Source organism: Girardinichthys multiradiatus, chromosome 3 (genome assembly GCF_021462225.1).
Source record: "Girardinichthys multiradiatus isolate DD_20200921_A chromosome 3, DD_fGirMul_XY1, whole genome shotgun sequence".
NCBI classification, from domain to species: Eukaryota; Metazoa; Chordata; class Actinopteri; order Cyprinodontiformes; family Goodeidae; genus Girardinichthys; species Girardinichthys multiradiatus.
The window spans coordinates 29,335,731-29,362,633 of NC_061796.1; the positions used below are offsets into that span (position 1 = coordinate 29,335,731).

At 40.6% G+C, this 26,903-nt stretch overlaps 1 protein-coding gene and 1 pseudogene across 8 annotated transcripts; one reads left to right on the forward strand and one right to left on the reverse strand.

Annotated features, from left to right (window-relative positions):
- The first annotated feature begins 991 nt into the window (after window positions 1-991).
- Window positions 992-7,708, forward strand: LOC124865637 (annotated as a pseudogene).
- Window positions 7,259-25,309, reverse strand: khdc4 (KH domain containing 4, pre-mRNA splicing factor). 8 transcript variants are annotated; one of them, XM_047360890.1, is made up of 14 exons: window positions 25,128-25,306; window positions 24,597-24,783; window positions 23,449-23,577; window positions 23,277-23,356; window positions 23,131-23,183; window positions 22,869-23,047; window positions 20,725-20,936; window positions 17,032-17,092; window positions 16,032-16,128; window positions 15,461-15,753; window positions 10,661-10,804; window positions 10,155-10,264; window positions 9,982-10,070; window positions 7,259-7,993 (listed from the first exon to the last, which is right to left on the reverse strand). In XM_047360890.1, the coding sequence occupies exons 1-14, from the start codon at window positions 25,154-25,156 to the stop codon at window positions 7,770-7,772; spliced, it is 1,887 nt and encodes a 628-aa protein (XP_047216846.1). In that variant the 5' UTR covers window positions 25,157-25,306; the 3' UTR covers window positions 7,259-7,769. The 8 variants fall into 8 exon arrangements, 6 of the variants coding, with proteins under 6 accessions (XP_047216846.1, XP_047216847.1, XP_047216845.1 ...); XM_047360891.1 differs by having other exon boundaries at window positions 16,068-16,128; window positions 24,588-24,783; XM_047360889.1 differs by having other exon boundaries at window positions 24,588-24,783.
- Between the last annotated feature and the right edge of the window lie 1,594 nt (window positions 25,310-26,903).

Below are 26,903 nucleotides of genomic sequence, written 5' to 3' on the forward strand. Positions count from 1 at the left end.
GCCACCAAATTAAAATTCCCCTAGCAACAAATTATATGCTGCCACTGTCAAAAGGATGGTGAAACAGCGAAGATAAATTACAGCTGTTCTATAGATATTTGCATAGGTTCCAATTTATATCCAGCTTTATGAGGAATGACACTTACCTTAAATTTGCTCATCGCCCCTCTTCGGGAATAGCAACTGGCCACTAAATATTTATCATATTTTTATTTTTACATATGTGAAAAAGACTTAACAATGGCTACTAATTAATATTTATTTTATAACAAATACACATCTGAAAAGTGTAGGATGCGTGGAAAGTGGAAGAGTGGCAAGAAAAAAAGTTATTGATAAATAAAAAAAGCATAAATAGTCGTGTTTTGCAGTTGGCCACAAGCCAACATGGAAAAGATACACTGGTCAGTTAGGACACACGTTTAAGCCTCTGGCTCACCTGTAAAACACGGTGTGAAAAACTAGCACCTCACATCACCCTGAAAACACCACCCACATGGTAAAACATGGTGGTGGCAGCAGAAGGTTGTGGGGAAGCTTTTTTCAGCAAATACAGGGAAGTTGGTACGAGTTGATGGGAAGAAGGATGGAACTAAATCCAGGGCAATCCTGAAAGAAAACCTGTTGGAGGCTGAAAAACACTTGACACTGAGGTCGAGGTTCACCCTCCAGCTGACAGTGACCATAAACATACAGCCATAGCTACAGAGGAGTGGTTTAGATTAAAGCATAATGGTCAGTGACAGTTCAAAGCTAAATGTAATTGAGAATCTGTAGCAAGACTTGAAAATTGATATCCACTGACCCTCATCATCCTATTTGTCTTAAGATCTGCAGCCAAAGCTGATTCAACAAATTGTTGATTCAGATGTGTGCCACTTTCCAGCTCTTTATTTGTAAAAACAATGTGGAAAAACCAGTCCTCCTTTTTCTTCCATTTCAATATTATGCAAATATGTTGTTATATTTCGAGGAGTATAGTAATTACTTTAAAATAATGATGCGGGTGTTCGAAGAAGAAACAAAAAACTGTAACAACTGTGCTTCCCTAGCAGTAAAAAGGTGAAGAAAGTGATCTTTTGAAAGCCTTGCACATTTTTATTTTCATTTCATGTTATTCCGCTTTATAAGGTTATTAATCTCAGCAGGAACCTGTTAATGAGTCCCAGTTACAACCAGGTGGGTCTAAAATATGTTTATTTGCCTCATGTAATATTATACGTCTGCTGGTGTGCGCGTTTAGGCAAGGCCCGGTTACCTGTCCGGCTCTGCCTGCACGCGGAGTTAAAACAGGATGTGACGTATGTGGATCCCTAATCTTCTTACTTTAATTAATCTGGGACAGTAGGCCTGAAGCTCCCCTCCTTCACCAGCAGAAGGCTTCAAACGTCGATTTGGGTACACGGGAGAGAAACCCGAGAGCCTGTAAGGACCAGCATCCGAAGCTTAAGTAGGTTGGAGTGATCTGAAAGGTGGGCGTCTGCCCGCAGGATGCTGCTGCCTCCGCGGATATTGCGGGGCGCTGCGGCAAGACAGGTCTTTCTGAGGCTCACGCACAGCTCAACAGCGCAGGCGCAGGTAGGTCTGCTGAAGGTTAGGTATAGGAAGTTTTATGTAAAGCAAATATGGATATAAGTAAAAATATATTTTTTTACTTCTCTTAAAAATCAGCCTTAGGTTAATTTATTTTCAACCATATAATTAGAAACACTTAGGTGCGAGCAAAAGTCTACAAATTGTAAATAGAAAATACGTATAAAAAAAACTTGATTAACAGTAAACTTGGTTAAATGCCACTTCAGAGATGCTGAATCTTTTAAAAGTGGGTTTATCCACGTGAAAGTCTGCAGCTTAGGGACAAATAGCAGCAATCTGATCCCAATGTTAATGCATATTACAGCATACACATAAATAAAAAATGGGCAGAAAATGTTCAGTTTATTTATATATATTTTATAAATAATAAACTGGTCCAGTCTATCTCTATTTATACCCCATTTAAATGTAAATGTAACACAAGACAGTCTAATTCAGAATATGATGCCAAGAGATCAAAAGATATTTGTTCGAGGAGGCCCAGTGGAATCGCATCGAGTCGTTGACAACAATCCCCTGCATGGAACCATGGAAAAGAAAAGCTTTATTTTAACGGGAAGAAACCTACAGCAGAGTCAGACTCAGTGTAAGCGCCCTCCTGCAACCAACCAAGGGTTTGAGAAGACAGAAAGCATGCAGACAGAGATAACACAAAACATTAGTTCAGGAGAACTTTCTGTGTAAAACAAAGTCTGGGAACATAGAAGTAATGGTGGCAGCAGCTGCAAAAAATTCAAAAATTTAAGTAGTAGGAGAGCTAAGAAGATCATCAAGTTTAGACTTATCAATGTTTACACTGCATTTTTTTTTCAATATTTCTGGATTTCAGCCTGGCATATTGGAGCAACTTCAAGGCAAAATAGTGACTGATGGTGACCCACTAATCCTTTATCAGTGCTTGAAGGTTGTCACTGTTTAGTTTTCTGCTTGCTTTTTGAGCATCAATGCTCAAAGATATCCTGGCAATGGGGCCAAAATGCCCTCTCACTTGGACAAGAGACAACCCCACATATGAATGGTTTCAGGAAGCTTCACTGTTAGCATGACATAACTGATGGCAGAGATTTCCTTTTCTTCTCCAGTATCTTTTTCAGATGTCCCAAACATTCTGAGAAAATAACTTTAGCCCAGTCCTCTGTAGTCCCAATCCTGGTACTACCTACTGAATGTTAGTCTGCCTTTGATGTTTTTGTTGTGAGGGCAGAAGGAAATTCAGCAAGCTCTACACTGGTGGCAATCTGCTCCCTTACTCAAATTCTTTTTAGAAGATGCCCTTGGTGCCTGCTGGACGTTCTAGCACACTTTGAATCCATGTCCTTCAAGAAATCCATTCTACTCTTCTTAATTTAAAAAGACAGTTATATCAGCATCCCTATCCACATTAACACTTTGCCTTGGTTAAAACTATTTCCTGCAAACAGAAGCTTTATCAACTTTGTGTAACTAACAGTTTTAAAGCACTATTATGCATTATTCAATCTGGGTAGGTAGATATTAATGTTTTGTTTTTTTAGAAACGGATATTTTTACACATATTTATACCAGTTTAAACACTGATAGCTCTGTTTCTCTTTATTTAACAGATGAAACTCTTAAGGACAAAGTTTGGTCCATTGAGTGACCAGGACCGGATCTTTACTAACCTTTATGGACGACAGGTTAGCAAGCGTTAATCCTAACCAATCATATTCATAAAGAACCAAAAGTCAGTAAGAATACGTTGTTTTTCTTTTGTTTTTTTCCTCTCAGACTCAAAGGAGCGCTCAAAAGAAGAGACTGGTATAAGACCAAAGAGATGATCCTGAAAGGGCAGGACTGGATCCTAAATGAGGTGAAGATCTCAGGCCATCAAGGCAGGAGGGGCGCTGGATTCCCCACCGGTATGAAGTGGAGTTTCATGAACAAACTCAGTGACGGCAGGCAAGTATGAAAGGACATCTTTCACTAAATGCACCCTTAATGTCCACGCTAACATTCAAGTGCATTTCCTTCTTCCCTCTCTCAAGGCCCAAGTATCTGGTGGTAAATGCAGACAAAGGTGAACCCGGAACATGTAAAGACCGCGAGATACTGCGTCACGACCCTCATAAGCTGATCGAGGGTTGCCTGGTTGCTGGAAAAGCCATGGAGGCTCGGGCTGCGTACATCTATATAAGAGGAGAGTTTTACAATGAATCATCAAATCTGCAAGTAGGAACCATCCAGACACTCCTAATTTAAAACTTCCAAGTATTCCCATTTTGGACTGCTGGATCATAACCAATGGAAAAACAAGAAACGGGACAAACAGACAATAATACATAGTAGACAATTTATTGAAAATGGCATTTAAACTCTAACAGGCTGATCCCCAAACGTTTTCAATGTGATCATAATCAGAACATGCAGGATGGTCCAAAGGAGAGAAGTTAATCTCCTGGGACAGATAATTTATCAAACGGGCAGTGTGATTTGCAGGGTTGTCCTTTTGAAAGACCCATTGCAACATCTCCACATATTCAGCAGTTGTTTGACTCTCCTTCATAAACTCTTTTTCAAACCTTTTTCCTGCAATGAAACATTTCATTGCAGGAAAAAGCTATCTGTCATGATGGAGCCACCGCTGCTGGGTTGTGAAGAAAACATCTCCAGTAGGACCTCCTTGTTTTACCAGTAATGTTGCAGTACTTCAGAACTGTTGAGATTAGATTTTGTCCTGTTAAAGAAATTAAACTTTCTTCTACCTTTTAGTACCCCATATTTAGTACTTCCTTGCAACGTCCCAAGGGGGAAAGTTTGTATTGAGGAAACAGACGTCGCCTTTGAGGACTTTTTTTTTAAATCAAATTTCTCACAAATGTCATCTTATGGTTACTGAGCTGCAATCAGTCTTCTTTTTCTGTCGGTTTTTCCTTTCAGGAGTCGCCACAGCAAGTCATTTCTTGACACGCATGGCAAAGGTTTTATGCCAAATGCCCTTCCTGACGCAACCGACTGCATTTATCCGGGCACCCTTCGAGGCTGTCAGTAGGAGCTAAATTTGGGTTCAGGATCAGGCATTTTGTTAGGGTGTACCACTTGACCTTTTAGTCCCATAACCCTCAGAATTCTTCAGAAAAAGTTTAATCATTGCAGCCAACCTCAAGGGTTATGGCGTGTTGAGAGAGGTCTTGGTTGTCCATCTTAACAATCCTGCCACATTTAAAGTTGTCAATTATTTGCCAATTCTGTTTTGGTGTCTCTTGTTCCTGTTGCTATGACCCACTAGCACAAGATGCAAAAAATGTAATTTCTTACCAAGTCTTTAGATTTTAAAGGAGTGCATAAATATAGCTTGACAGTGTGTTATCTTTGTTTTTTGTTTAAAAAAGGTGGCTATTAAGGAGGCATACAAGGCTGGGCTGATAGGGAAGAACGCCTGTGGCTCAGGGTATAACTTTGACGTGTTTGTGATGCGTGGGGCCGGAGCTTACATCTGTGGAGAGGAGTCAGCGCTCATTGAGTCTCTTGAGGGCAAGCAAGGCAAACCTCGTCTCAAGCCACCTTTCCCTGCAGATATAGGTGAGGTAAATGCTCCACAGTCTCTAATCACTTTTCTTTATTTCTGAATGTAGAGCAGATTGGGATTAAATTAGAACTTGTTGCTACCACATCCCTCTCTCATGTTTAAGGCATCTTTGGATGCCCAACAACGGTGGCCAACGTGGAGACGGTTGCTGTGGCACCTGCAATCTGTCGTCGTGGCGGAGCTTGGTTTGCCAGCTTTGGGAGGGAGAGGAACTCTGGGACGAAGCTGTTCAACATCTCTGGTCACGTGAACTTCCCCTGCAAAGTGGAGGAAGAGATGTCTATTCCTCTGAGAGAGCTCATAGAGAGACATGCAGGTCTGTGTTCAGTTATGGGGTGCCTGTGCCAATGTCTGCTTTACTAAACTTCAAAATTACTTTGTGCTTGTGATGCAGGAGGAGTGAGGGGAGGCTGGGACAATCTATTAGGAGTGATCCCAGGAGGGTCCTCCACTCCTATCATCCCTCAGCACGTATGCAACGACGTTTTGATGACCTGGTCCGTGCACAGACGGCTCTGGGAACTGCAGCTGTTATAGTCCTGGACAAATCAGTAAGCAGACTGAATAATCATCTCACCCTGAATACACTCTTAGTGCTGACAGAGACAGTCTGACTTCTTTTTCTTTTCTGCAGACTGATGTGATACGAGCTATTGCACGTTTGGTTGAGTTTTATATGCATGAGCCGTGGTCAGTGCACCCCCTGCAGGGAAGGTAAAGAACTGCAGTTTGATGCTTTATTATTTCTACTGGGGTAAGGCCTTTCAAAAAAGATGCAAATTAAAAACCGCCCATTATGGAAAGCACAAACTGTTTGTCTTTCATTAATCAAACTTTTTATCTCACTTAATTTTATAGTTGATCAGATAAATATCCAGTGACGTTTACAGCTAAAGCGCACCCATCTAGCTTGTTCTTGTAACTGATAAAATATGTAGACAACAAAAACAAAATAGGGACATTGTGTTTGTCCTTTTTTTTTTTTTTAAACTGGGCAAACATGAGAGACTCGATTTTAAAACGGAACTACTGAGTTTTTCATTAAAATGTGCATTATTCTTGAGCTGGTAAAAATGAAACATATACAATAAAACTGTTTAAAAAAATGCCTTTTTATTTAAAATATGTCATTTTTGTAGCCCACGCCTACTTTCATCTCAACAGTTTTGGCACCTCTGGCTTAAATGAAACAGAAAAAAAGCTCATATTACGAATTTAAGGACATTTATAAGAACCCAAGTAAAAATAAAGGGATACTTACCAAGAGATTTTAGAATATGCAGAAGCAAAAAATTACGTACAAGTTTACAAAAAATCCAGTAGCTAACCTTATCAAAAAAGTAACTTAATAGATTCACAATGTAAGAAAGACTAGTTTCTGTTAATCATCAACGATGTCAAATTTGACTCATTTTGTAACTTGGAAGGGATAATGCAGTTATTCTTTTGTGTGTGGACTCCATTAGGGATCAACTTTTGTTGCGGCAGAACCATGTTAATACATCAAATTGAACATTGTTTTGTGTGGAGCTTTAAGTTTCTGGTGTGTAATGACTCTTCAGCAATTTATTGCTGATGTTGCCCTCCCTTCAGGAGTGGACTGGATGGATAAAATGATGTGGAGGTTTGCGCGAGGAGATGCAGCGGCATCAGAAATCGACATGATCTGGGAGCTCAGCAAACAGATTGAAGGACACACTATTTGCGCCCTGGGGGACGGAACAGCTTGGCCTGTTCAGGTGACACATCTAGGACTTGCAGTAAACAAATTCAACATGGCACAAATCATTACCTTTGATTTTGTGTCCCATATCTTTAGGGTCTGATTCGTCACTTTCAGACGGTCATGGAAAGCTGCATTGGTCAGTATAAAAAGAAAAATCCTTCAAGGAAGCAGGAGATTGAGACGATCTGAACTGGAAAATATTCTGCAGATTATCCAATACAATAATAAATCAAGTGTGATTTATTAACACTATAGTTTAAATGATGAATATTTCTGCACATAACTATTGAATTCAGCAATTTTCAGCCAACTACGTTTCCTATGATTCATTTAGCAACTGTAACTCATCTGCAATGAGCTTAATACAAATCCAAGAAATACAGACTCAATCACCCCAATAAATTAGGTTTATTTCATAAAATGATGAAATTTAGTAGGTTTACCACATGTAACTCCTGCATGACCTGTACAAAAGAGTAATTAGGAAAGAAAACTGACAAACAACCGGGGGCAGACAGGAAAAGGGCCAAACAACAGGAAAAAACTACTCTAAAATAAAATGGTCATTGATGTATAACATCAAACTGATATTTTTAGAGCCTTAGACCGTTGTTATTTAATCTTTTGGTGTTCTGATTGGATTTAAAGTAAAATGCAAGGCAGACCGTCACTCATCTGACTATAGATTCACAAAAGAAAGCAAGTCGTGCAAATGTTCATCTTCAACCTATAATTTATACAAAATATTAGTATGTCCAGTTGGATCCAAGAGCTGAAGTAATTGTTCCAACAGAGACACAGCTGTAAAGAAGCTGTCCTCCATGTGATCCTAGAGGAGATTAGTGGTGAAAAAAATGAGGTCCTGTAAGATTGAAGAAAGCACTGTGAGACATTTCAGTTTCATGGTGCCATCCAGAAGGGAATGGACTGCTGCTGTGGTTGCATTTTGGCACGGGTTGGCAGCGGCGGAGGGCAGCGAAAGCCCTGCGCCCAGGTTGAAGCAGAAGAGGTGGGTGGATGGTTACCTAGCCATGAGGCTTTGGAGGAAGGATGGTCTTCCTCCTCATCAGAGGAGTCGCCGGCATACGCTACCAAACCAGTTCTTAGTCTTTTCACTGCAGGCTCTGCAAGAAGGAGGAGAGCAACAAGAAGAGACACAAGCAGCACGATTTGGAGAAGAGGAGAGACAAAAAAAAATAAAGAGCAACAACAGATTTCAAAGGTGACAGGTTAATCATTTCAAACACATTTTGGAGAAACAACAGACAAGTTAATGTTTATGTCAGCAGAGCAGAGGATGGGGGCCCGTCCATTCGAGTGGTGGGACGGCATCACGGGTCGAGGCATGCCCCATCCCCCATCAGTTTCCAGCATCACCACAGAGACACATGGAAGAGAAGGAAAACACAGAGAAAAAGAGAAGAGCACAAAAACAGGAGAGACTCTTGTTAGCAAGGGCAGAAAAAAAAACTACAAACAGTCCAGACTGATGATGTCATCAGAAAGCAACATTACAGTGGACCTGACTTTCAACAAATGACTGACAAACGCTTAAAAGTAGAGTTGCACAGAGACACTGGCTGGTAACCCTATAACGACAAACCCATCATAACTGATATGCCTGTTTCTGAGACCTCTTCAACAAAGTTGGTACTTTCCCTCAAAAACCTGCCGTATCAAACCGTTTATTTGTCTTTCATGCCTCTGCAAATGCGTCAAGTGACAAGTGTCAGTTTTACTCAAAAGTCCAGTTGTTGTTTGTGTTTCTATGGTGTTTAAAGTCCTTTATTTTGAACGGTTACAGAAAGTCAAAGCTGTAAAAAACCTTTGTGGAAAGCAGCAAATAATAACTAAAACACTGATAAATGTTTCAGAAAAACTGTCATGGCAATAAGTTGTTTTTTAGTGGACCGACCCCTCCCATGATTTAATTTGTACTTTAATACTGTAATATATTTATACCTTCATTTAGACTTGAATATACTGCAAGACATAGATTTTGATTAGAATATGACATTTTATTCTTATTACAAATGTTCAATACATCATTTATTAATGTAATAATGTCACAGCATTTATGTTTAGAGATTTTGTCAGAAGCATTTAATAAACAGCTCAGTTTCTAAAGAATTTTGTTGACTGATATTTTTTTTAAATCAGGCTTTAAAGGGTTAATTTAATCTCAAAATACCTTGTATTTTTCCAACCAGTGAATGCATCATACTGGAGTGCCACCTAGTCGATTCAATTAGACTCAAAGTTAGCTATCGTAGCGATTAGTGAGGCATTTAAAAATGTCAGAGGAAGCACAGAGTTGTAAGGTGTTATCATTTCCTATGACGTGTGCGCATCGTTTAGGTTCCAATAGAGCGAGAGACTTGAGCAGAGAACAGGAAGGCTGAACGTATTACAGCAAAGTTTTCCCCGTGTTCGTTTTGAGCTCTGAAGCTCAGTGTGTCATGAAACGTGCTGCGTTTGATGGTCTCAGCTTTAGGGTAAGACATACAAAAACTGATGTTTACAGTTAGTAATGCTGGGACAATTTCAAATGTCCCTTTTGTAATCATTTTGTCTTACAGCAGTAAAACTCCGGTTACGGTGACTCCACTCACACATGGTTACTAATTAATACCCACTCCAGGCAGGAAGGCTAAAAGGAAGTAAATTAGATCATATCTTTTCACGTTTTAATTCTAAACTAAAAAAAATCAAAATCTGCTAAACTTAGTGCCATGAGTTAAACCACACATCAGAAATGGGCTACTAAAAGTCTTATTGGTGCATCTCTACTGAAAAGATTTGTCAAGCCATACCTCTAACTACATATGTGGAGATTTTAAGTCACACCAGCGGAGTCCTTTATAAAAATGAGCATTTTTAATTTTTTGAGTTCTCATGCATTTGCTTGGTTTTTGTGACCAGTCAGCTCAACAGTCTCCAGTATTGCCACCAAAATGTAGACACTAGAGTTCTGGGAAAGCAGAGCTACATCATACTCTTTTTACCTCTGCATAATGGAAGAGAACAAATTGGGGCCAATCTAATAAAGTGTTACAGGCCAGAGTCCTGGATTTGGGCAGGGATTTGTCAATCCACAGGATAACATCCTTACCCACAAAGGCTTGCTGTATTCTCCTATCCTCCAGCTGGTGTCTCACTCCATTCACACGCAGGGATGTTGGTGGAGGCATTAGATGCCTACTAGAAAACACAAGGGGATGGTGTGAATTATCTCCACTGCTTGAATGTGTACACACCAAGACTTAACTAATAAAGCCGGTGTACCTGTCCCTCTCACTCGCCAGGCCAGAGGAACTCTGCTGTGCGGGTCCTGAAGTCTCTGTGCTGCCCACTGAGAAGCCTGCACCTAAATTAGTCATATGAATGGGTCCATGCTATGAGCAGAAAAACACACAGCCACGATTAGCAGACATCCTCCACTAAACCCTGTCCTGACATCTTATTATTCTACCTATCAGATTTCCCAGAGCCTGATTATTACTTTCCTAATCAAAGTTATTCCAAGTAATACCTTTGTCTGAAAATCCATATAAGTAGAAATTGATGAACTGTAAATAAGGAAAACAGCATGCCATACCATTTCTATCAAGCTACATTAAAAGGAAGGAAGAATGAAATGTTAAATTGAAGTTTTTACAGTGAACCAAGAAGGCGATCAGAAAGATTTCACATATGATCGGCCGACGGACGGAGATCTGTCGTAATGGGACTGCAAAGTGGAGCAAAGGAGAGTGTTAAACATGATAAAATTTAGTAAAACCTTCTATTACCTGGTACCCAAGCAGGCCGCTGTCCCTCTCGTCTGGTACCTCCTCTGTGAAGCGTCTCCTCTGAGGCGGGTTGAGCAGGCCGGCCTGAGGCAGAAGTTTGGGAGGAGCTGCAGCCGGCAGAGCAAAATGGAGAGGAGGAAGATTCTGCAGAGAGGAGGAAAACAACTGGTTATTTCACCGAGATCATTTTATTTATACAGCATCATTTAATAACATAAATCACAAAAACAAACAGGTCCGATCAAATCCAATTACAGTCTTTCTATTTCCAACTAGTTCATTCGAGCTACAATTCATCTTTGATCTGGTTTCACAATTAGCTCACTGCCATAATCAGGGTTTCTATAAGTTCAATTTAAGACAATTATAAGTGACAATTATGACAACGGTGCTGGTATTGGAAGAGGTATACTAGCACCTTTTGATTTGTTAATTTCCTGAACAAACTACAATAAGACAGTTTCTGGAGCAGAGGTTCACAGGTGATAAATCCCTCCTGCCGGCGCTGTCCGCTACTCTGAATCACGCGTCACATGAATTCATCAGCCAGAACCACAACATACGGAAGAAAAAAAGGCCACCAGTGCATTTTTCAAAACAGAAAAAAAAAGTTTAAGGGATAAGAAATCAATCGACAGATGTGCAAATTTAAGATGTGATAAACCTAAATCAAATGGTTTGGGAAGTGTGTTGATATTTAAAGCCTTTTACGCCCTAAAATCTAGATACCCTGATAACACTGTAGCCATAAGATATCTGAACATGTTATAACCAAGGTTATAATAGTTTTGGGTTTTTCATTTCAGTTTTATTTCAATATATCGAGTTTTAATTCATTTTTAGCGTGGCTTTGCTACTTTTTATTGGTTATCAGTTTAAATAATGCTTAGTTTAAGTTTAGTTTTTATTAGTTCCTTTACTAGTTTTAGTTTTTTCATACTTGGATTAATTTTCAGGTGAAGGATTCAAAAAGGTCAGAGTATGGCATTTATGTACTTATGTATACAAGACTCAACAAATAATATGTCAACTACAACCCTAAATCGCTGATGACTTGAAAAGGAGGCGCCTTGGATGCAGAGCAGGAGCTAAGAGAAAAGAGAGAAGGAGGAAGTTCAAACCATCTTTTCCATCTATCATGATGGGCAATGTGAGATCGTTGGGTAACAAGTTGGATGAACTCCAAACGTAGCGTTTGGAGTTCATCCAAGACAGAGTATCGGGAATGCAGTATTATGTGCTTAACTGAGACATGGCTGCAGGATCATATCCCTGACTCCAGCGTCTGTCTGTCAGGCTTCCTGACCATACGAGCAGACAGAGATTTAAAGTGGAGCGGCAAACGCAAAGGAGGTGGACTGGCAGTACAACAGATGGTGTAATCCAGGACATGTTACTGTGAAGTGTCATCTTTGCAGTCCAGATATAACTGTTAGCAGTACGTTATCGTCCATATTATTTACCCAGACTTCACCAGTGTTATTTGGCAACTGTATATATTCCACCTTTAGTTGTTGCAGACACTGCATGTGATGTCATCAGTTCAGTTAGTGCTAAGCTAAAGACACAACACTCCAATGCGTTTGTGGCAATATCTGGTGCTTTTAACCATGCTTCACTCTCTGCTACACTTCCAATGTTTCAACAGTTTGTCAGCTGCTCTACCAGAGAAAACAAAACATTGGATTTGTTTTATGCAAATGTCAAGGACTCATACATCTCTACAACAAGACCTCCTCTAGGCAAATCAGATCACAATCTTATTTTTCTCTGCTCGAAATATAAGCCCCTTATTCAGAGGCAACCTGTAATAAAGAGGACTGTGAGAAAATGGTCACAGGAAGCTGAAGAAGCTCTGCAAGGTTGCCTTGAGGCTACAGACTGGGACGCACTGTGCCAGCCACATGGAGAGGACATCAATGCCATGACTGAGTGTGTAACCAACTATAAACTTCTGTGTGGATAACATCATCCCCACCAGAACCGTGAGATGCTTCCCCAATAATAAACCTTGGATCACCAGTGACCTGAAGGACCTGCTTAACAAGAAAAAAAGAGCCTTCAGAGAGGGAGACAGAGAATTATTGAGGAGTTTACAGAAGCAACTTAAAGTCAAGATAAGAGACATCAAGGAGGTGTACAAGAAGCTGGAGAGCAAGCTCCAGCAAAACAATATCAGAGATGTGTGGACAGGGATGAAGAAGATCACAGGCTTCAAGCAGAAGGATGATCAGACCGATGGAGGTCTGGACAGAGCCAATGAACTGAACACATTCTTCAATAGGTTCAGTTCAGAAGCAAGCTCAGCGTCGTCCTCTCCTGCTCACAGCCAAACAGACATCCGACCCCCTTTGACCCACAGCTTTCCTGTCATACCTCAAATGTTTTACCTTCCACTTCAGCCATGGACCCTTCTGCTTCTACATGTTTGCCTTCAACCATATCAGAAGATGCTGATACTTCCTTTGCTTCCCCCTTCCTCCTGTGTGTCTCAAGAAGTCAGGTGAAGAGACAACTGGAGAGACTGAATAGGAATAAGGCTGCAGGTCCAGATCATGTCAGCCCTAGAGTCCTGAAGGCCTGTGCAGAGCAGCTCTGTGGGATTCTGCAGCACATCTTCAACCTTAGCCTGGCCCAGAAGAAGGTTCCGGTGTTGTGGAAGACCTCCTGTCTTGTTCCGGTACCAAAGAAAACTCACCCATCAGTCCTCAATGACTATAGACCTGTTGCCCTGACATCTCACATCATGAAGGTCCTAGAGAGACTCCTGTTGGCCCACCTGAGTAAGCAAACAGTAAACCATCAGGACCCCCTTCAGTTTGCTTATTGCTGTAGAGTTGGAATTGAAGATGCCATCATACACCTGCTTCAACAAACCCACTGTCATCTGGACAAAGCCAGTAGCACTGTGAAGATCATGTTCTTTGATTTCTCCAGTGCATTTAATACAATCCTACCTGATTTGCTTTGTCAGAAACTCCAGAAGACTCAGGTGGAGGCCTCAACAATCTCCTGGATCAAAGACTACCTGACAAACAGACCACAGTTTGTGAGACTGAAGGGTTGTGAGTCTAACCAGGTAGTCAGCAGCACAGGAGCACCACAGGGGACTGTACTCTCACCATTCCTTTTCACTCTGTACACCTCAGACTTCCAGTACAAGACAGACTCCTGTCATCTGCAGAAATACTCGGATGATTCTGCAGTCGTGGGGTGGATCAGAGATGGACAAGAAGCTGAGTACAGGAAGGTGGTGGACCGCTTTGTGGCATGGTGTGGAAACAATCATCTCATTTTGAACGTGACTAAAACAAAGGAGATGATTGTAGATTTTAAGAGAAACAGGAATAAGTCAAAAACTATTTCTATCATGGGAGAAGAAGTGAAGGTGGGGGAGGAGTATAAATACCTCAGTATTTATACTAGTCTGTTGTCTAGTCTACTCTAGACAACAGACTAGAGTAGAGATGCAACTGTGAAGCCATCTACAAGAAGGGACAGAGCAGACTGTACTTCTTGAGGAAGCTTAGGTCCTTTGGTGTTTGCAGCAAGATGCTGCAGATCTTCTATAAGTCTGTTGTGGAGAGTGTGATCTCTTCTGCCATCTGCTGGGGAGGCGGCATCAGAGCCAAACCAAACCAACAAACCAAACCAAAACATTTAATTAAAATAAGAGCAGTTTAGTTCAGTATTTTGGGTTCAGCTATAGGTTATTGTTCTGCTGCAGGATCAAGGTGTTCTTGGGCTAAAGGACCTGTACTGATGGCTGGACATTCTCCTGCAAGATCTTAGGATAGAGAGCAAAATTGATGACTCCATCAGTCACGACAAGTCATCCAGGTCTGAAGGAAACAAAGCAGCCCCAGATCATCACACTGCCACCACCATGTTTGCCTGCAAGTATGACGGTCTGTTTCTGAAATGGTGTTCTAGTTTTAGGTCACATTTAACACGACACACACCTTCCAAAGAGCTCCACTTTTGTCTCTTCAGTCCACTGACTATCAATCCACACGTCTTTTGGTATATGTGGGAATATGTTCCTTTGGGTCAGCAGTTGTTCTGGCCTTGGAGATCCCCTTTGGGTACCATTTTGCCCAGTCTCTCCTTCTCATTGTTTAATCTTGAACTCTGACCTTAACAGAAGCGAGGCCTGCACTCTATATGTTATTCTGGGTTGTTTTATAACTTCCTAGTTGAATCGCAGATGCACTCTTGGAGTAATTTTGGCTGACCCACCTCTCCTGGGAAGGTTCACAGCAGCTGCATGTTTTCTCCATTTTTAGATTATGGTTCCCACTTTGGTTCCCTGATGTCCCACACATTTCGTAACGGCTTGGTAACCCTTTCTAGACTGACAGATGTTATCAACTTTGTTTTAGAATTTTATTTAGATGATGTGTTGATTTTTGATATCTTACAGCTGTCAAAGAAGCTCTGTTTAAATTATTTATTATATCTGTGGGTCATGTAATAATCAAGCCTGGACTTTGGCTTGTAAAATGGAGTTCAGCTGTCTAAAAAAATGTAGTTTGATCAGTTAATTTATGATTTAACAAGAAGGTAAACTGTCAGTTTGGACTGCATTTTTTCCATAATGAATGAAATCATCCTTTGAAAACATTTGTTTTTGTATTTACCCAGATAGTCTTTATCTGCTTTTAAAGTTTGCTTAATCTGAAACATTTAAGTCTTACCAGCTCGGTATTAGCTCGCACACTACGGTGAAATGTGCATGGTTTTCTCAGAGACTGAAGCAAGTTGTGAGTTTTTCAAGCTGCAGCTTAAATGCATTCCTACCTGGTGAAGAGCATCTGGAGCTGAAGTGGGAATTGGAGCCAGAATAGGAGCGGGCATAGAAACAGCAACAGGAACTGGACCTGGAAGAGGGGTGGGAGACGGCCGTATGGGGTACTGAGAAGGCACACCTGCAGGCATGACTGTGGTTACAGGAGGCGGTACAGTATAAGCAGGTGAAACAGGTTGGGGCTGGGGGGGTGGGACAGGTATGCTGTAGCTTGGATGGAATCCAGCTGGAGGGTAGTAAGCTGGCTGAGGGGGGATCCCGTTCACTATTGGAGGCTGGGAAAAACCTGGTGGAGGAAGAGGAGCAGAACACATGAAGTCGGTGTGCTGCAGCATCGCCATGATACACTGAGGATGCTACAGGTGTCCGATGAGGAATGACACCATGGTGTGCTGAGCAAAAACGGAGTTATGCACACAGTAGACTGTCTTCACAAAAAAATTATCCAACTGAAGTTAATTACAATTTATTGTAGACTACAAAATAAAAATCCAAATCATTTTAACAAATCTAAATAACGAATATTTCAAATTATAAGTAAAATAATGCAAAAACTTCACTTACTGCCCAGAGCTTGAGAGAGCAATAAAGCTTGAGTACCTTGTTGCGTTGGCATCATCGTGCTCATTTGGCTAAGGTAGTGGGAATACTCTGCATGGACCTGCAAGCAGAGACTACTTTTAGACTCCACCAACTGGCATTTAGAAGAACATATCAACAACACATCCTTCCTCTGAACCTCTACCCTTACGTTGTGTGTTACAGATGGCTGCGTTAGCAGAAAATACGTGTGGTTTCAGGCAGAGGAAAGAAAATACTTCTGTGCCTGATGTGTGCAAGTTATTATCTCAGTGGAAGATCTGCAGAAGCCACAAGATCTTTTTTTATTTGCATGCCTCCCTCCAACAGTAGCCATAAATGACTTTAAAACAGAGTCTGAAATGTCAGTGTTGCTATTCAGAAGTAAATTTAGGTTAATGATATTTGATTGATTCAGAGAAGGAATGCTTAGTAATGTAATTCGTGTTGACTATATTTTTTCAGCTCAATCAGCTTGATAATGACAGTTGTGTTCAAATATAGAGAACCTCTACGTCATATGTTGCTTGCTGACGCCTCTTATGCAGATGCATAAACAAATGCTCACTTTAGGAATGTAGAGGTCAGCCATTTTTACGTCCTACTTTCACGTATGACTGTAAACTTTATCTTTCAATATAACTAACCAAATAATAGGGCGTTCCACACGAAAATCCTATAGGAAAAGCCATAATTCAGGGAAATGTTCCCTTACCCATTTGTAAAACTTCGCTTTAGGGTCATTTAAGCATTCATCTTTAATCCTTTAACAGCAAATACTTGTAAGATATTGGCTGTGCAACATAAGTCGGAAAATTAGTGGCATCATTTCAAATATCTCTGGTAAATTCATTTTAATCTAATCAGAGGGCCCGGATAAGCCTTTTAAATATGACTTTATTATCACTAAAATAAGGTCACAGGAATTGTTGGCTTACTAATTCATTACTCCGAATTAGATTGGACAGTCTCAGTAATTACTCACCGTCTGAAGGAGATTCTCACACAGGGTTTTTGCTGCTGTTAGTCCTTCTGGTTTAGGATGACTGTGGAGGAACACGTCAACATTTAGATCGACTGCTGAACAAATGTTTAAATCAACAGTGAAGGCGTGGACAGGTCGGTTCTTCGGGTATGATGAACCCGAGTATAAAACATTACAGCTTTAAATGTATGGAACATAAATGGAAAAGATGATCTGCTTTTATTTTATTTTTTTAAAACCAGAAGCGACAATTATTCCTACTGCTGTAAAAATAATCACACATATTAATTATTTCAGCTATAATTAAGTCTTGATACATAGACAGAAGAACAGAATCATCTCTCTTTACTTTAGCAGATGTTGTCCGGGACCAAAGGTCCATAATAGGACGCTTGTTTATTGTTCTGCTCCTTATAGAGCAACACGTAAAATGGGCGGTTTAATGGACATGCTGGAGGGATTATTGGTTTTTGACTGATTATTGGGATAAAGTTTCCTTCGGTTACTAATACCAATCTGGAATGACCATTAAAACTATCTGTGACCATATTCAAAACTAGCTTATATTTGGACTCTATAACAGTGCAAGGGGGACGTTTTGACTTCACAGCATGCAGAAGGAAACAACTAACTGCAGCTGCCACACTAGCTCCTTAGTGACCAATAGAAATGTTGATGTTTGCAAATATTCTGAAATGTCTGTTTTCTTCTTTTTTAACTTGTTTTTAACTTCTTGGATTTCATGGGCAACCAGCATTGGAGCCAAAGATTCCTGTGCTCGACAGGAATGCTACAAAAATATGAGGCTTTTTGCCTGATGTAGCTTTCTTGTGCCTGGTTCACACGGCAAGATTTTACAATTGTCAATTGATTTTCAAAACCTGAGAGAAAAAAAAATGTTAGATATATCAGGTTTGGTCCTACAGTGAGTGGTGTCCAGCCACACAGCAGGCACAACACAACGCACACAGATTTCACTCAAACATTCAGACGTCAGGCGGGAAATCTCGCAAACGTGAAGATCCAACGTGAGTTTAGAGTAATCCCCCTCCGTGATTCCGTGACCTCGCTTTCTGATTGGCTACACCTCAAGTGCTCGTTAGTCCTCGGGAAACACCCCACACGGCAGGATAACAGTCCAAGACAATCCAACGTGTTGAATATCCCCGATTGAGGTCGAAGCGGTTCCGACGTCCTGCTGAGCTGACTAGATCACTCTTAACACACAGCAGGAATACCTCATAAGATTATCCTAAGAGCCATCACGATGATCGGGGCATTTCGGTAGGGGAAGATCAGTTCAAAAATCTGCATAAAAATCCTGCCGTGTGAACCAGGTGTTGGACCATGTTGTGCTGAATGTTGGACCATTTGCACGTTGCTGGGCGCCACCAGGCCTTCTGGCATCATCGGCCATTTTGTATCCCAGGACAGTCTGCTACTACAAATCCCAGCGTGCACCACGGCTGATAGGACGGGGGCGTCGCAGCTCTGATGCCACAGTCAACTATATAACTGAGTATGAGATGGCCCACCATTGCTTTTCAGCTTAGAACCAAGATGCGGTTACCGGCATCTGAAGCGCATCATTCTGGAGAAGGAAATCCCACGTGGACTTTCATTTATTCTCCCCGTTGGCCAACGAGAAAACTAAGAGAATTAAGCTTACAGGAATAAGAAGGCTTGTAAGTTTTCAACTTTCCCAATCGAAGGCGTGGATTTAACACGTAACCAAAAAAATCCACGGAGTTTTCAAGGAGATGCAATTTTTCCTCGTTTTTTTTTTTTTGTTGTTCCAGTCGACTAGTGACGGTCCGTCATATTTTTCACCTTTCTGCCAAGGAGGCCACAAAGAAGGAAAACGGACCGTTCTTTGAGTTATCCACGGACGCGTGGATAACTCTTCACCCCCTTTTCTCTCTCCCTCTGCTCAGAGGAGACAACATCAAGCTAAATCCGTTTTTATTTTTATTTCTTTATTAGAAATAGCTTGGGCAGGGTAGAGTAGAGTTTAGTGCGATTTAGAATCACCACTTATAGTCTAATGTGTTCTGAATTGTATGTGCATGCCATTGTTTTTTTAAACTTGATTGCTGTTGAATTTTGGAGGCCGCAGAGTCTCGCAAGTTGTGTTTTTACTCTCTGGACACCTGAGCGCAGGTGCGCTGTGAAAACTGAACTGCTATAATAACCTTATGGTGAAAATCAACCATTTTCTTTGTCTTCAACTCCATGTTTTATTATTTGCCGCAAAAAGTTTTATAACGCTTTGTGTGCGTGGACTTCCCAGCGTCGGGGGATGTTTTTATGACTTACAGTGTTAACTAAGCTACACTGTGGGAGTGGCCTCCCAGAGCTTCGTTCGACCATATTCCTTTTGTATTTTTGCCATAACTGCTGGTTTAATTTCATACACACACAATGCTGTTTTATTTTGTTTAGTTAGTTACTTTACCCTATTGTGTAGAACTTTGCATGTTTGATTAGGTGAAGATAATTGAATCGGAATAGTGAGCTGTATCAGGGCTGTTGATTTAATAAATATTCACGTAGATAAAGAGAAGGTGTTTGTGTTTATTTTGAGCAAGAGTGATTTGTCAGTCAAAATAAGGTTAAAATTCCCCACGTTTCGGCAGAAACGGTTGATTAAACAGTGACATCTAGTAATAGTTATCAACTATTACTGAGAATTTAATAATTATAATTATCAAGGGCTTTGAGCCACAATTACAACACCAGACGACATCTCTGGTTTCGATTCATAAATGAGGATTTTTGGTTAAGAAATTCATTTTCTCAAATTATGATTTTTAATTATAATTCTTGATTACTATTAATTAATCAATAATCATAATCCCAACAAAGGGATAAGAGGTTTCAACACAGCTGATAAACTGAGGAAGAACTTCCTGCTTGAAAAAACTGTTTCAATGCTGGGTTCATTGTGATTTCTCTGTGAAATTGTCAAATTTGTTAATACATAATATACTACTACTACTACTGATAATATCACCAATGATGTTAATAAATACATTTCTGCTGCTGGCTTCACTCAGTGATTTTACTTCCGTTGGTAAATATACTTTTAGCATTTCTTTTAAACACATTTTAGAAAAACTGTGATAGTCCTGATAATTAAATGAATTTGCAGACAATAATCATGATAGTAAATTTTCACATGGTTGCATACTTTATGGTCTTTGTTTTTCAAATCAGACAAATTTTCTCTCACTTTTCCGCAAGTTGGACAAAAAGGAGTTGACGCCTTCTTTTAGCCAGCTGCACCGCAGTGTGCAGCAACATGTAGTATAGAGGCAGCACTGCGCTATTCCTACAGCAGCCAAGGTGCAGGAGTGACTCCACTCATTGCTTCATTAAACTATGCAACATTTCTTTTATGCCGTTCTGTTGAGCAAACCTGCCCCGACACCGCAAGGCAACCAAACCCAACATGATGACTGCCTGAGCTGCTATGACTGGACATTTCAAATGTTATTTTGAATAAAAAGCTTAATTCATTAATTGATTAATATTTAGAAAATACTTAAAACTGTAGGAAACCTTTCATTTTTGAAGTATGGCTTTTTTAAAACCTTGATACCTGTGAACGGCAAATGCTTACAACAGTGTGAGATAATTCACAATTTAATGTCATTTTCCTAAAGGTTTTATAACCAACAGAGCAGCACCCACCTAATGTAAATGTACATGGGTTCAAAAGCCTCTCGTCCAGACGCAGGCTCCAAACAGCCTGATCCTTTTCCTCGGAGGAAGACTTTGGCCCCAGTCTCAGCCTGAATGTGCTGCAGATAGGAACAGGCGGGTCCCTCGACTCGCTCTTTAACCACAAACCCGGGGACGGTGTGCTCCAAGCCCACAAAGATCTTGTCCTGAACATAATGCATCTGAAAAAAGGAAGGATAAGGAAGGCTTATGACGAATAAAAGAAAATGATTAACAAAATAACAAGGAGTAATGATCTCAGGAAAGCCACGTTCATAAGCTGAAGCGACATATTAATATTAATTTAAAGTCCCCAGATTGTGTGAAAATAAAATCAGCTTACATTGTACAGTGCCTCGTGAAAGTATTCGGCCCCCTTGAACCTTTCAAACTTTTGCCACATTTCAGGCTTCAAACATAAAGATATAAAATTATATTTTTTGTGAAGAATCAACAACAAGTGGGACACAATCATGAAGTGGAATGAAATTTATTGGATGTGTCAAACTTTAACAAATAAAAAACTGAAAAGTGGGGCGTGCAATATTATTCGGCCCCTTTTACTTTCAGTGCAGCAAACTCACTCCAGAAGTTCAGTGAGGATCTCTGAATGATCCAATGTTGTCCCAAATGACTGATGATGATAAATAGAATCCACCTGTGTGTAATCAAGTCTCCGTATAAATGCACCTGCTCTGTGATAGTCTCAGGGTTCTGTTCAAAGCGCAGAGAGCATCATGAAGACCAAGGAACACACCAGGCAGGTCTGAGATACTGTTGTGGAGAAGTTTAAAGCTGGATTTGGATACAAAAAGATTTCCCAAGCTTTAAACATCCCAAGGAGCACTGTGCAAGCAATCATATTGAAATGGGAGTATCAGACCACTACAAATCTACCAAGACCCGGCCGTCCCTCTAAACTCTCATCTCGAACAAGGAGAAGACTGATCAGAGATGCAGCCAAGAGGCCCATGATCACTCTGGATGAACTGCAGAGATCTACAGCTGAGGTGGGAGAGTCTGTCCATAGGACAACAATCAGTCGTACACTGCACAAATCTGGGCTTTATGGAAGAGTGGCAAGAAGAAAGCCATTTCTCAAAGATATCCATAAAAAGTCTCGTTTAAAGTTTGCCACAAGCCACCTGGGAGACACACCAAACATGTGGAAGAAGGTGCTCTGGTCAGATGAAACCAAAATCGAACTGTTTGGCCACAATGCAAAACGATATGTTTGGCGTAAAAGCAACACAGCTCATCACCCTGAACACACCATCCCCAATGTCAAACATGATGGTGGCAGCATCATGGTTTGGGCCTGCTTTTCGTCAGCAGGGACAGGGAAGATGGTCAAAATTGATGGGAAGATGGATGGGGCCAAATACAGGACCATTCTGGAAGAAAACCTGTTGGAGTCTGCAAGAGACCTGAGACTGGGACGGAGATTTATCTTCCAACAAGACAATGATCCAAAACATAAAACCAAATCTACAATGGAATGGTTCACAAATAAACGTATCCAGGTGTTGGTATGGTCAAGTCAAAGTCCAGACCTGAATCCAATCAAGAACCTGTGGAAAGAGCTGAAGACTGATGTTCACGAACGCTCTCCATCCAACCTCACTGAGGTCAAGCCGTTTTTGCAGGGAAGAATGGGCAAGAATTTCAGTCTCTTGATGTACAAAACTGATAGAGACAAACCCCAAGAGACTTGCAGCTGTAATTGCAGCAAATGGTGGCGCTACAAGGTATTAACGCAAGGGGGCCGAATAATGTTGCATGCCCCACTTTTCAGTTTTTTATTTGTTAAAAAAGTTTGACACATCCAATAAATTTAATTCCACTTCACGATTGTGTCTCACTTGTTGTTGATTCTTCACAAAAAATTAGAATTTTATATCTTTATGTTTGAAGCCTGAAATGTGGCAAAAGGTCGACCAGTTCAAGGGGGCAGAATACTTTCACAAGGCACTGTATTATTGTAAATACTGCATAACGGCTAACAGCATTTACAGATGTAATCTAATCTTCAACCCCACCCCCAAAAACCACAAAAGTAAAAAGTCCTGGGAGGTAGGACAAAAACACAGTCTTCTACTGATAAAGCAACTCACCCCTGACTGAAAGTGAGGTTTGTGGTTTGTCACTGGTACCAGCGTGGGTGCAGGTGGGTTGTGTTGTTGGTAGACAGTTACTGAGGCTCCACTGGGGGAGAAAGATGAAGCGGCTGATGAAGCTGTTGCAGCTTTTACAACGCCATTAGTGATGATTTCCTTGATTCTATTAACTGCTCCTGGAAAATGAGAGGAAAAAAAAAACAATGAATCTGACATTCATTCACAAAATAGGTCAAAATATATTTGTAGGAGTACTAACTGTCGACAAGCTCTCTCGTCTGTCCTTGAACATGCAGATACAAGGGTCGATCCCTGTGAGGAATGTGCAGAAGCAAAACCGCATTGAACGAATGCGCATGGATATCATATTAAACAGTAATGCAAACAAACGACTAAAGAATTCACCCTGGCAATGCTTTATTCTTCTCCTCCGCTGTCATGTACCGCCCTCTGGTTGAAACTGCAGCTCCACTCACTTTACTGATCTGCAAACAGGTCACATAGCGTGTAGCAAAGACGTTAGAGAACATCATCCTTAATGTGTAATAAAGAAACGTTCCTCTGGTTTGCTGCTGACCTCGTCCTGCGTCTGTCCGCGTGTAAGGAGGTTTCGACAGGATAAAGGGACGTCATTGATCTCAACTTCAGCGACGACCAGGTCATCTTTGGCTTTTGTGGGAGCAGGAGTCTTTCCAGCACCCCCAGTCTGATAAAGGAAGGATAACAATGTATATTGTAAAACTGCACTTCTAAGAGATATTTAAAATGTTTATATTATTTTTTGTTCCTTTTTTTTTTTTTAGAAGTGGTTGCCAATATCTGAAAGATGTTAGAAACCCCAAGAAAGACGCAACTCTGTGGCCTTATGCAAAAACTGTGATCAGGGCCAATAGTAGTTCTTGTGCCTGAAAACCTACTCCATCATAAAAACCGGTTTCACTGTTTTAAATATCATCGTGTTTGCACAACTGACAAACATCTGGAGTTGTGTACATATGGCTACAAGTAGGCATCATGTTTGGGCATCCAGGAAAAGATCACAAGCTTGATTTACTTGGAAAAAAAATGCCATTTTTACATGTCAATTCACTGCATAAGCTTCTAAGATGTTCTCCAAAATGAAGTCCAAATTATTTCTACATCATTATACAAATGTGTGTTCCTAAACTTTATTCACATTAAGATTTCACACTTTTACAGACCCAAACCTGCTGAATTTTCAGTACATAAGTTCATTATTAATTCTAGGAGACAATATTACAGTAGACAAACGGAGGGATGGATAGACAGGCGGATAGACAAACAAGCAGGCAGACCTGCTTTATTTTTCAGACCAATCCAGACCTAGAAATCACTTCAATCACATCCCATACTTTCATGAATGTCGTAGGAACCTTCATTCTATTAGCTGTAATGCCTGGTGCACACAGCAAGATTTTTATGCCAATTTTTTTGAACCGATCATCCCATTCCGACCTGATCTGATCATCGTGATGGCTCTTAGGATAATCTTATGAGGTGTTCCTGCTGTGTGTCTGCTTGGAAGGATGTCAGGACCCAACCTCAAATCGGGGATATTCAACCTGTTGGATTGTCTTGGTCCGACAGTTTATTTTCTATGCTCTAAATAAATGGCATTTAATGTAAACAGCCTCCAACAATAACTTAACGAACATAAAGGACATTTTTAAACGTATTAATTTACTTATTCCTTACTTTCCTGACCTTGTCAGTTGGTAGCGGGGAGGTGATTTGTGACGGTTTGAGTTTCCCTTTGGCCACCAGCATAGCGTTGATCTTGGCAGCCACGGCCGCTGCAGCATCCAGAGCCCCGCATGGCGCAGTCTCAGCCTCCCTCATCCCACCGGAGCCTCCAGTCCCAGCGTCGGGCTGGTCCCACTTGCTGCGCCGCCTGAGAAGCGAGAGGAACGGAGAAAGAAAAAGACTATCTTTTAAATAAGAACAGTAACTTTCCTATGCTAGCATTAGCTTCTGCTAAAACCTAAAACGGTAATCGACATCGGTATTGGTGTAAAAGCGGGTCAAAGATTATTTTAAAATTAATTTTAATGATGTTAATTTTACTGTTATTAAAGGATCCATAACACGAGGTATATTATAAGAAGCCAGACAGAACACCGACAAGATTACATAAAAAGGCTAACATTAGCAAGCTAGCCGAGGCTAACTGAAGGCATTTAAATTTCATGTAGCATTCCACAAAAATACACATAAACAGTTAGCTTCTGCACCTACCCGCTGCTTTGAGTTCCACAAAAGGACATTAATATTACGTCAAACCCTAATCCGTCTCACAATGCAAACACAAAGTGATGCTAAAATCTCCTTGGACTTCTGCACGGTTTCTTCAGCTGGCAGTGGCTGCTCTCCGGTGCTTCCCCCGACCAGTTTCCGCCTCCGGTGACGTCCCAGGTCAAAGCTGTTCACAAATAAATCCACTAGATGGCGCCAAACAAACGCAAACAGTCCCTGAGGTTCAAGGCAGCTGCGCGGTTTCATCTTCTGCTTCTCATCAATTTTCAGTCACACTTGGATACTTTCTGCAGAGGTGGCATCAAAGCTTCCAGCGCACAAAAAACCCTGCAGCTGTCAGACTTGCTTTATGATAAAGGTCAGTTTTAACAGTCCTGCTTCTTCTTTAAATGTCTTTCAAAATGCATACAACTTTAGATGTTTTATTTCTAGTTTGTAGCATAGGGAGCTTAGTCTTAAGCAACTGCAAATTAAGTGGTTTATTCCAACTTAATTTATACTTGCAAACGTAAACTAAGTAATTTTTCTTTACTGAATAAAATGTTTAGTTTCAGCATCATGAAGTCGAGTTATAAACGTTTTTAATTGGAATTTAGTTTTTTTAAGAACAGGGTTAAACCTTTTGCCTGAATGTAAAGGTAATCAAAGACTGCTTCATTATGGTAAAAAAATATTTCTCTACATTCTTTTTCCTGATTTCTAATTGAGCTTGGAAACATATTACATATTACATTTGTTGGAATTCCTGTAAAGCAGAATGTGGCCAAATAATTTCAAGAATAGTTCACATTGTTTTTGCGATTATTTAGAACAAAAATCATAATTAAAAAAACAAATTTCAGATACAGTTTATGAGAGTCACTTCTTGATCGTTGTCGCCAACATGCAGCCTCTTGTGCAGACCTACAGGCTGCAGCATCAGGCTTGCAGGTTTCCAGACAGGGCAGGTGTTGGCAGTCTATGCAAAGTCACCATGGCTGGTGTACGATTACTAACCACCCAGGAAGTTACCCTGGAAAGTGAGAGCACTGTGTTTGTTTTTCTTTTTGCTATGCAAAGTTTTAAAGCAGTCTGTCATGTGCAGAAGAAGAGCATGGCTTCTTTTCAATATATTGGCTTCCATGTCCCTGCACAACTCACCTGATATTAATTTTCTTGTCAGTTTAAGGTTGGAAGTATTAGAATATAATGTTTAAGTAATTCTTACAATTGAACATAAATATTTTATCAGTATGCATTTAAATTACTTTCAGCTCAACTAACCTATTTCACTTGAAGCACAGTGAAAAGTGCTGCCTGGTGACCAGAGCGTGCCCTGCACAGATGAGGCATCAGGATGGGAAGGGTCCTCCCTGTTTGGTACACCAGTTTCCAGGTCGGGTGAGTTGCTCAGCCACCTGAACTGTTAAGTTCAGTCTGCACAAAGACAGACAAGTGGAAGAACTAGCTCTGTAACATACTGTAGATGCTGTGGAGCCATTCAAAGCAGTAGAACGTTGTCTGACAGTTTCTACAGTCAGCACAAATGGTGCACGTTTGAACCATGGCAAAGTGCTGTAAACTGGTTGTACCTTTGTTTCAGTCTAATACACATTCTCACAAAAATAAAAACAGCAAATGACGACAAATTCAGTCGGTTGGGTTGTGTGTTAATGTATTTGCAGGAACTGCAGCAGCTGTAAATAATAAACTTTGGAGAAATGTTATGCATTGGGCTTCAAACCGCTTACAAGAACTCATAGAGACTCTTTAAATATT